This window comes from Echeneis naucrates, chromosome 8 (genome assembly GCF_900963305.1).
Source record: "Echeneis naucrates chromosome 8, fEcheNa1.1, whole genome shotgun sequence".
Classification (NCBI taxonomy): Eukaryota; Metazoa; Chordata; class Actinopteri; order Carangiformes; family Echeneidae; genus Echeneis; species Echeneis naucrates.
This window is the reverse complement of record NC_042518.1, coordinates 8112719-8124103: the sequence shown is the minus strand read 5'-3', so window position 1 is coordinate 8124103 and position 11385 is coordinate 8112719. Positions and strand designations below refer to the sequence as shown.

The 11385-nt window shown below is 42.3% G+C and overlaps 1 protein-coding gene across 2 annotated transcripts; it reads left to right on the top strand.

The window, feature by feature from the left end:
• The first annotated feature begins 1281 nt into the window (after positions 1 to 1281).
• tfap4 (transcription factor AP-4 (activating enhancer binding protein 4)) lies at positions 1282 to 9388 on the top strand. Of its 2 annotated transcripts, none has more exons than XM_029509470.1 (7): positions 1282 to 1664; positions 4727 to 4892; positions 4991 to 5089; positions 5215 to 5385; positions 5476 to 5625; positions 6986 to 7153; positions 7389 to 9388. In XM_029509470.1, exons 1-7 carry the CDS (start codon positions 1576 to 1578, stop codon positions 7545 to 7547), a joined length of 1002 nt encoding a protein of 333 aa, XP_029365330.1. In that variant the 5' UTR covers positions 1282 to 1575; the 3' UTR covers positions 7548 to 9388. The 2 variants fall into 2 exon arrangements, with proteins under 2 accessions (XP_029365330.1, XP_029365331.1); XM_029509471.1 differs by lacking the exon at positions 1282 to 1664 and adding an exon at positions 3636 to 4488.
• Positions 9389 to 11385: the final 1997 nt, after the last annotated feature.

Here is an 11385-nt window from a genome sequence, read left to right as displayed (position 1 = left end):
AGAGCATTAAGAAAAAATTCAGCTCAGTATTAGCAAACTATACTAAATAAATAATAAACTATACTCTGATGCTGCAGTGTGCATGCTATTTTCTGGGTGTGACTTCATCTCATTAACTGGATGTATGCTTGTGTAAATGTTTGGGCAACACTAGACTTCTTTAATTGGCTGAAATAAACCCGTAAATATCCTGTAAACGTGTTGTTTTTAACGGCCACGCCAAAATAGGCGATTATAAAGAAGTTGTTGTTTTATTATTGATTTTGTTTTTTTTGTTTTTTACAGTCCATTGTTTCATTCATCGAAAGTTACATAATATGCTTCATTCGCGACATTTTACATTTATTGAAGAAAGATATATTATTATTGTGACGTTAATTGTTGGACAACTTCAACAATCCCCCCCCCCCAGCTCTACATACACACACACTTCCGGGTTTAAGAACATACTCTCTCACTATAATTCATCATCCACTGTTTGTTTCTTAGTTTTTTTTTTTTCTGTTTTGTGGCTTCGCTTCGTTTGCGCGTCTCCGCTTCCTTTTACCCAGTGAGACGACGCCACCGCAGCTTTCTCCTCCTGTCCTGTTTGTACCACCGCTGCACCCAAAATGGTGAGCAGCAGTCCGGTGGAGCCGCGTTGATTGTCGGCCAGCAGTGTGTCCCTGAAAGCCCTCCCCGGTGCGCTGTTGCTGTGCAGCCCTGCCAACTTGTCAGCTGATCCCCCTTGTTCGCTTATCGCAGATGTTGTATCCACCCCTATAGTAGCCCCGCTCTTTAGTTCCTTTGTTGAGCTGCAAAACACATTTGGATTGCTGCAATAAAAATGTACTTTCTAAAAAGCGACTCCAGACGCCGTGATTATATAATTAATGTGTCATTAATAAATAAACATGTTTATGGGCAATAAGTATAGGCGCTCCTGATAAGAGCATCCATTTCTAAAGGGCGATAACATGACACTGGTGTTTCATTGAAAACTAATTGATCACTGACTGGAAAGGCCGTGGATTTTTTTTTTTTTTTTACTAACTCGATATCATCTTGCAGTTTTAATCATTAAGTCCATGTCAATGCTTCGCTCTGCTCTTATTCACATTCATACAGACGAATTCCACATGTGCGCTTTCTGGTCGGTGTAAATAGTCCTTTGTTTACATGCAGTCCCCCGTCTCTGCGGAAGGAGGCTTTTGGTAGAGCAGTGTGTGACTCCTACCAGCTGTTTCCCGCCTTGAAAGCCATCCGATCAGCTGCATACACACACACACACACACACACGGTCATGCAGAGAGAGAAAGCAAAGGGGAGGGAGAGAGAAGGAGAGAGAGAGGTAGAGCACCACACACAACGAGGGAACCCCATCAGCTGGAAGTCGAGTAACATTACAACTCTCAGCAGCCTGAAACTACTACATTACACAGCCGAAGGATTCAGATCTTCTGCGAGGATTTAATCCGCGTGGGATCACGTTTTTATTTGTTCTCTAATATCACCATTATTTTTATTCCACGAGGACTATTTGCCTTTTTTGAGAGGGAGAGAAGGGGGGGGGACCAAAACTGGCGAGAGGCGAGCATGGAGTATTTCATGGTACCAGCTCAGAAGGTGCCCTCCTTGCAACATTTCAGGAAAACGGAGAAAGAAGTGATCGGGGGTCTGTGTAGGTGTGTATACACTTTACTCATGCTGTGTGTATTTTTTTTTCCTCCAAATCATGTGTTTGGATCACACGCACTTAGCGACGGCGCTGAGGCAACATGTTTGATGTGATCTGTTATTGTGTACACGACCCACTCACGGGGAGCTGCGGGGCGTTTATTATCATCAAACGTTAAATTGTCTTGCGGCCGACCGAGCGGGGGCTCCGGTTTGGACCGCAGCATCCCGCCTCCGGTGTTATTTCGCACATTTGGCTGCGAAATCGGCGTATTTTGTGGCTAACAAACACAAACCACGTGGTTCCGTGCGCACCACGCTGCTACTCTGCTCCGGAGCGCATCCCAGCTCTATTTATCCTCAAATTATCCCCCCGTGTCGCCTACAGATGCTGCGATTTATCATCGGAAAGATAAACTGGCTGACCGGGGGGTCTTGTGGTGTGAAAGGGTCTATTTTTGCCCGCACACATCAAAAGAAGGAGGAGGGGGAGAGGGGGGGGGGGGTCGCCGCTTTCGCTCAGAGCGATCAGAAGTTATTGTGGGCTGTGCGGCCATGCTTGGGGCTTGAGCTAAAAGTGACGAGGGGGTTCTGGCGTTGGTTTCCCGAGTGTGACGCCTTGCTGTGGTTTATTCCCCAAGTGGAAAATGCACAGCCGCTTTCCAAATAGCCCCCACTCGACGCGGTGATAGTTTTGGTGGGGTTTCAGCGTGTCTGCTTGGCGCTGTCGAGCCGCCTCCACTGCGTCTTTTCATCCCGCACCTCTGCCATGCTGCCTGCCGCATTGTTGTAATGGCGGAGGACACGGAAAGTCTGACTGCTCATGACCGACGGAGGGAGCTCATTTTGGGCCGTGAAAATTACATTTACCTCCCCGGCATGTCCGGAAATACGGACATTTTGGCGTTCGTTAGGAGGGAAGGGGGTTGGAGAGGGATTAAAAGTGTTAGTAATAAGGGGGTGTGTGTGTCGCGGAAGGCCCGTCGCTACGTCCGCTGCCCGCAGCCCTGTTTGAAGAGGGAGGCGGAGGGATCTGCCGCTGTTGCTGCTGCTGGTAGGGACGCGGGCAATCTGGGAAATGTAGTCCCAAATTTTTTTTAATTTAAAAGTAATGTAAGTAGGTCAGATTATGTTAGAAGATGTGTTTTTTGTTATGTGTGTGTGTGTATGTGTGTGTATATATATATATATATATATATATATATATATATATATATATATATATATATATATATATAATCTATCATGCGCGTGATGTTAAAAAATACATTTTGTTTTGTCAAAAAAGATCTAAATTTCTTATCTTCAAACGATTACTAATGAAGCGATTTCCATTAATGATTAACTGAATATACTGATTTGCAATTTGTTTAGAAAATGTCTGAAAATAGATAAGAAAATATCCACAATTTTTTTTTTTTTTTTTACTTGACATCTGCAAGTGTCTTATTTTGTCAGACCAACCTTAAAAGTTACAGTTAAGGTAAGAGGGTATAATTTTGTGCATTTGAGACTTTAAGCCCATTCATTTTTTTTTTTTCGGGTATTTTACCCAGTATGTTGAAACAATTATCTGATCTGACTCATAATCCTTTAATCAACTGTTAAATTCATTTAAATTTAGTTTCCTAGTACTTTACTTCTTGTTTACGCCATAACCAGCTCTAATTGGGACCCTGGCTGTTCCTCTGGTATGGTTTGGGTTTGTGAGATTATGGTGAAGTCCAGGCTGGTTTGGTCATGTTTTGGCAGCTGATGCGTTTGCTGGATGTGCTGCTGCAGTGTTGGTACTTGTGTATGTTTGTGTGACTGTGTGTGTCCACACACTCGCTCTTCTTTTTCTCATCTGTGTCTGCACAATTGTTCCCTGTGTTTGCACTGTGGCAGCTGAGTCAGTACAGATAAGAGCTTGGCTAGAGAGGGTCCCAGAGATACTGAGCTTGATACAGAGGATGTCAGAGGAATGTTCCTTAGAGGAAAAGCCATCATATGCATTTTGCTGCAAATCAGCTCAGTTTTAGGATGAACATATTCACAGACTTTGGGCTGCTCAAATTATGTCTCAGTCATAGAGTTTACAACAATGTTACCCGACCTCTTTAGGGTGCAGGTGGTGTTTGGCAAGCAACTTTTGAAATGTGAATGTGCTGGTTTTAACAAGAGGAAACATCAGACGTGGATTGATGCGCTCAAAGTAGTATTACACTTTAACATCTGTGAAGCATTTCTCTCTCTCAGGTTGCTCACTTTTATAAGGTCATGTCATACAGTGTCTTTAGTTCTGGAGCCATATAGTGCATTTGCTTGCGGCCTCTTCAGCAGGGTGCAGGCAGTTTAAAATGGGCTTGACCGCTTGTGCTGGGGTCAAAAGAATAGTTTTTTGTAATTCCTGCAATGCCCCACTGTGATTACCTCTGCAGGATGCACACACTAAAGCACAGTTATTGGTTGCGTTAAAGGGCAACAACACTTCAAGGTCTCGTAGTCCGGGGTATTATTTTTGTGCTTCATGGCCTCTTCATCTGTGAGGTGATGGTGTAACATTAAATGGTTTAAATTATATTTTCTCGCCCATTATAAACTATCTGTTGGCCATGTGGCTAATGTGTTCAGGTTCATGAGATATTTACCTTGAAAATTCGCCCACACCCCAATATAACTGAAATGAATAGAGCCCTAAATCGAAACAATGGCCTGTCTTGGTTACCTCACTATGACGTCAGTGGCTTTGGACTACTCCTTGGGTACTAAGGCAGGAATGCTGAAAGGTCCAATCAGAGAAGCCTTGCATACGCTGCATTTTCAGTGAGCGAGGATTATGATGAGAGACAGGTCAGTCTTTAGTTCTTTGTTAACTTAAGCACTAATATTTATTTCTATATACTCAGCTTGAGATGAAATTTAAAAAATTTAAGATTTGCTCAAAGAAGAAAAGCAGGTTTTATGGAATTATTAATAAGTAGGAAAATAATGCAGATTTCTATTGAGCAAAGTTAACAATCTGTCTGTGAAACTCTTCTCTTTATCTTAGACTGACTCCTTTGCCTCTCCTGACTTTCTTCTTCCCCAGTCTGGCCAACATTCCTCTGACCCCAGAGACAGCCCGGGACCAAGAGAGGCGAATCCGCAGAGAGATTGCCAACAGCAATGAGCGTCGGCGTATGCAGAGCATCAATGCTGGATTCCAGTCACTTAAAACACTCATCCCACACAGCGATGGAGAGAAGCTCAGCAAGGTGGGTCACAAAACAGATTTGTTTTGGACAATGAGTTAGATGTTGCTGTTAGTCACCTTCATAAAATGCCTTTAATGTTACTCCTCTCTTTTCCCCAGGCTGCCATCCTGCAACAGACAGCAGAGTACATTTTTACTTTGGAGCAAGAGAAGACACGGCTATTACAGCAAAACAGTCAGCTCAAACGAATCATACAAGTAAATCATCACCATTCCAAACCTTAAACTGATACAAGGCATTTCTGTGTTTCTGTATCACCAGCTTTAGCCTTGAGCTAAAATGGATTTCCATTTTTATTTTTGTTTTTGTATGCTCTTTGTAGGAGTTAAGTGGCTCCTCCCCGAAGAGGAGGCGTGCAGAGGAGAAGGATGAAGGAATTGGCTCACCAGACATCCTGGAGGAAGAGAAGACTGAAGACCTGAGGAGGGAAATGATTGAGCTGAGGCAACAGCTGGAGAAAGAGCGGTCAGTCAGGATGATGCTGGAAGATCAGGTATGCAAATCCAAAAGTCTGAATGTATGTCCAGATGTAGCTTGTAACCAGTTTTGTTTCGAGACTTTAATCTCTTGCCCTGTTCGTCAGATGCGTTCCTTAGATGCACAGCTGTACCCAGAGAAACTGAAGGCGATCGCCCAGCAGGTCCAGGAGCAGCAGGCCCAAACACAGAGCCTTGTTCGTCTTCAGCAGCACAAGCAGCTGGAGAGGGACCTCACTCCAGCTCACAGCCCACAGGTTTGAAACATTTGCATATGAGCCTGGCTCACAGATAAACAGTGGGATACCTTTGGAAAATCAAGCTTGTGCTAATGACTTTACCTTTTCTGTAAATTCAAAATAGACATTTCCTTTCAAAGACAAATGGGGAAAACGTGAAAGTTTTTATTTAAACTTAACAAGCGACAAGCAGACTAGGAGACATACCCCAGTTTTCTACCCAGTACATTTTAAAAACTGAACCTGATGAACTCAGGTTCATCAGGTGGCTGTGAGTAACTGCACATTTTTATAGCCATGTTGAAGCATACTGTATTTTTAAAACACGCAATGACACAACATGCTGCAGATTTCACACTCACATAGTTGTACATGACGGTCCCCTTTGTGGATTGAATTCTACCTGTCAACAACTATGACTGATTTATGATGTGTTAAGTGACCAGCTCACACATCCTTCTACCGGGCCCATCTCTGCCCTGACAGCCACAGTATCCACAGTATATTTCTGCAGCCTCACCCGAACTGAACATGAAACCAAATCAATTGGTGTGTGCTCTCTGTCCACTTACTGCTAGTGATAGTTGGGGCGCTGGTGGTGAACAGTGATTGATACACAATGGTTTAGTCATGTGACACTGCAACTCCCCAAGCAGAGCTGAGTGATATGACCTCAAATCAATATCAGTGTAATCTGGTGAATGTACTCCACGAGCAACAAATTACAGGAGACAGAAGTGCACTTCGTGGCTCCTTTATTTTTTACATGATCTGCTTTAATATCACTGAACAGATATCTGTGAAATAATGATTTTTGCAGCATCATATTGTCTACTAAAAGTGCATTTATCAACATGTAGTAGAAAGTCCATTTCATTACCATTTTAATCACGTTAAAGCTACAAGATGTTAGAGCAAGAGTAACATCCAGCTGTCTTACTATTAGTTATGCAGGTTCCTGGTATCTGTGAGATGCTCCCTTTTGGTCACAATCCAAAGCGCCGCCTGTAAGCAGCAAACTTGTGAGAAACCTGAACAACCATCACTTGTGCCATTTCAACAACCAAAACAAAAAAAAAAAAAAATCAGACACTCGTCAAATAATTCAGTTTTTTAGAGGCAACTCAAAATACACAGCAAACGTACAGGTGAAATGTTGTAGGTGGATGAGCGATCTGGACTGGTTAATTAATGGTTAATAAGGAGTCCAGCTTGGGATCCTGTGCAAAGTGTGAGCTAATTCACCCGTGCACATGTTTTATCATGCTCACGACTGTGGACATAAATCTGACACCACGCCTAAGTCCATTAACCTCGCATCTTAGGACAGGGGAGAGCTGACAGGAACATTAGGAATAATGAGAATTTCTTCCCCAAGGTGTTGGCTCCGGCTACTCCTCCTGCACCAACACATCATGCCACGGTTATCGTCCCTGCGCCTGTCCAACCTCCTCAACCCCATCATGTCACTGTGGTAACCATGGGCCCTTCATCAGTTATCAATACAGTCTCCACATCTCGACAGAACCTGGACACCATTGTTCAAGTAAGATACAATTACCAAAATATTATTCTTTCATTTATTTATTTACTTGTGTAATTATGTGCTAGGGTGCTGTGACACCCCCACCCCTGAGGATTATCTATCTATTCTCTCCATCCATCCATCCATCCATCCATCCAGCTTTAAAAAATTTAAAGCAGACTTGTGGACCATTTCATGGTGTAAAGCTCGAGGATCTGAAAATAACAGGCTCACGTCGCTCATCTTCCTTTTCCAGGCAATCCAGCACATCGAGGGCACCCAGGGAAAGGGTTGCGCCGGGGAGGAAGAGCAGCGAAGGGCAGTCATCGTCACTTCAGGTCGAGTCCTGTCCGATGCGCTCGGCTCAGACACGGCCTCAAACAGCGACGGGCCCGATGATTGTTCGCTGCCCTGAGTTCACCCCCAGTGTCTCACATGTGCCGTACACTTCCATGCATACACAGAGAGGCCCAAGCAGACCAGGGCGAGGAGAGGCTTCAAACCCACAGCACTCTTGTTTAGTGGGCATTAATAAGGATGGCAGACAGATTGAAGCACTCAAATTTTTCTTTTCCCTCTTTTTTTTTTTTTTTTTTTTTTTTTTTAACACACACTCTTACATGTTGTTCCGTGATAGGCAGCCCACATAGGTTAACACTTAGACACTCATACACGCAGTTTCTTCTGCGTCTTTTCTCTGCATATATTTAGGCCTCTACTACTTGTCATAAACACAAACACATGTCCATTTATCTGTAGAAAGGTTATTAGAACAACTACTTCACAAACTGATCTATAAATGCTCTGTCAAATGGGACACAGAAATTTTGAATGTCTGCAAAACATCTCCATCAACCACTGGGATTGTTCGTCTCTTTACATGGCTCTCAAGCCATTTGACTTATCAGCAAAACAGGAGGCAGAGTCGATGAAGAGCCCAGCAGCGTAGCGTCATCACCACCACCATCAAGGGCATTTCTGCTAAGATAAGCATCCTTTAAACACCCTTCTTATCGTGACCCATTTGAACTGTTGGTGAGACACTGTGAGCTTATAAAACTGTCTCAAAGTCACACCCTTTAGGCTTCTGAATGAAAGATTGTGTCATTGTGCTCTTGTACCTTTATCATGTTTTGCTTCTCTAAGGCTCCCACAGCCAGCAAGTTAAAGCAATTGTATTGGAAAACCACCCTGATGGGAATTTAAATGCTGGTGTCATGGTTGTCCAGTGTTCAGGAGGAGAGAGTGCACTTATTGGTTCATAACTCTTAGTTTGTTACCATTTTTACTGGGCTGGGTTCCCAGTAATCCCACATATATATTTGGCATGTTTTTCTTTTTATTCAGGACCTGACAAAAAAAAAAAGAAAGAAAATCTGTGCTTTAGCGTTTCTTGAACCCCTCCCCTGTTGAATATAAAAGCACCTGGCTTGTTAAATAAGCTAATTTGTGGGCATTCCTTAGTGATTTCCACTGGTATGAGTGTGTGTGAGTGAGTGTGTTTGTGTGTGTTTGTGTCTGTCTGTCTCTGTCCCTTTTAGACTTTTGAATCAGCATGGCGTTAAGTGTTACCCAGACTCTGGTAGTCTGCAACAACGCCACTTTTGCCTTGAAATTAAGGCACAAGTGTACGACTGACATACAATCACTTGTTTCCTAAATCTTAAGGGCCGCCGGTTTTATTTGGCCTTTAACATTGTAGTTTCTCATCCAAAATGTTGGGACATCTGTCCAAGCAGAATATGCTTAAAATATGAGCAAAATGCCCAGTGAAATAGTTTGAATGTGCCATGGAGGTGACTGGGTCAACCACATATGCTCTATGCATTTCCTTACAGAGATCATTTGTCCTGTTTGTGTGTTTTTTGTCTAGTGTACCACACTATTTACATGTCTCAGCTCAGATCTTATTTTAATGCGCTCTTTTGCCTGGAACTGTTGGTTAACAGACAGATAGATATTAAGGAGTAGCTGAGAGAGGCAACAGCTTGCCTTACTGATAGCCTGTGAAGCCAGCCTTAACACAGCCCTGGGGTCTGAGTTATGTACCTGAACACTTGATCTGGGCCTTTTAGTGGCCACTGGAATCCTTCTGGTTTTCACTTCACCTTTCCAAGCAGGCTTTTTAACTCCAGGATGTGTTGGCAGATATATTTACAGTTATTTTTGTCTGTTTTACTTATGTTTGTATTGTTATTTTCCTCAAAGAAAAAAAAAAAAAAAAAAAAAAAGAACAGGGTGCTGGTATACTTATTACATTCAAGTGTTCCAAATCGTTTTCCCCCCTTCGTTTTCAAAATCTATCTGAATAATAACCTCTGGTAGGATTTGCATGTAGATTTGCAGCTGTTTTTGCCCCACTGTGTGCACTAATATCATCAAATGTGTGGGGGGAAAAAATCCACAATGAAATGTTGAAATTACATTCCATATAATTTAAATTTTCTTTCCCCTGATCAGGTGACTTTTCAAATGTTAAACCTGATATATTTAGACAGTAGTTGCATTTAGGGCATTTGACACATCACTGCAGTTGCATTTAGTAGAATTCTCTGCACCAATGTATAGATGGAGCTTTGAATTGCTGGACATATAGACTTCATCTATCATGTCACGGAATTGCCCTTTAAGAAAAAATTGATGTCAGCTGAAATCATGGGATATTTTCCCAAGACTCGTCATTACAGGAAGGGGATTCCTGGATATTGAAAACACGGTTTGTACGCTCTGCTTTTTGTACAGCCCTTATCTTTCTTCCTCTGAGTATCTGCATTTGAGAATCTTATGCTGAATCCAAGAGCAGTTTTATTTCCATCTGTTTTGCATCCTTTTGTGTGTCTTAGAAAATGTTATGTGGACATATCATGTTGTCATAAGAGTGGGGTGGGTCTGGGATCATTAAATGGTGTCAAGATTACAAAGCACTTACTGTACTATACGGGAGGCTGCCTCTTTGTTTTGTAAAAAGGGGCATCTCCTCAGCTGAAGCTCTTGAGGTTATGGAGTTAAACCGCACAGCTTTGTATCCCCCTTTCCCTCCATGTAAAGTTCTCCTACAACTTGACCTGTTTGCCCTTCAAATGTTTTTTTTTGTTCTTTTACAATCTTTTTTGCTGCCTTTGTTTATCTGTTGTCAATATCTCTCATCTCCCCTCACATTTTGCAGCTCTATCCTCTCCCTCTCCCAAATCTTTTGGTTTGTCCACTGTACCTTTTTATGTAAGACCTGTTGGTGCACGTGGTCACCAAGAAGTTTTTTTTTTTTTTTTTAGAGAAATGTTTTGGGGATAAAGAGGCTCGTGCCTTTGTAAAGACAGAATAATAAAGTTTGTACTTTGTTTTTTACACATCGAGCCCCATGTGTGAATTGTTTTTCCCTCAAAATGGTTGTTGTGATACGAATGACGTCGCTGCATTGGTTTGCCCTCCAGTTCTAGGGATCAACTCCTGATCGGTGAATGAGACTTTGAAGGCCCCCCTTTCTTCCCCAGCTCTCCAGCTCATTGCTAAACTAAGATCGACCACCCTCTTTGTGACTGAAGGGGCAGAAAATGGTTTCCTTTGCAATGGTCGCCTGATGTGCATTCATTCACTCCAAGCCTCTTGATCACACCCTTTTTCAGAGTCACCTTTGGTTTGTGTGTCCGCTGTTGCTCAATCAGTCGGTATTCTAATCACCTGCAAGCCTACATTTTGTATCATTATGATTGATTAGCTTCACCAAAAAGCTCCCATTGCGAATAGTAATAATAATAATAAATAATAATTTATGTGGTTTATCCTGTTGCCACTTCCTCATACTGTCAAAACAGTGAACTGTGCTTTTCCTGACTGTGGCTACGGCTTCTACACTTATACATCTACCATTTTCTGTTCAAGTTTTTACATGCCTACTGACAGTAGCCACTGTAGTTATTATTCTTACATTTCTGTTAAATAGTTTTCACAACTTCTCATCAATATCACAATTTCTTTCATAAACATGATTATGCCTTTCAGATAAATCCTGCCATCAGTGAAGTTCTTTAGGATTAAAGCATTTTAACGCTCCAGGATGAACATGCTGTATTTTATTTTTTTTATTTTTTTTTTTGACACGCTTCCGAAGTCATTTGGGATAGACGTGCTTGGCTAAGGAACTCATGCCATATTAGGGGATTAATTTATAGTTGAGATTTTGATTCCCGAGGAATTGTGAGATTATGTTCACCACAGTGTATCTGCTTGGGTGTGATAAAGCAGTAATCCGCCTG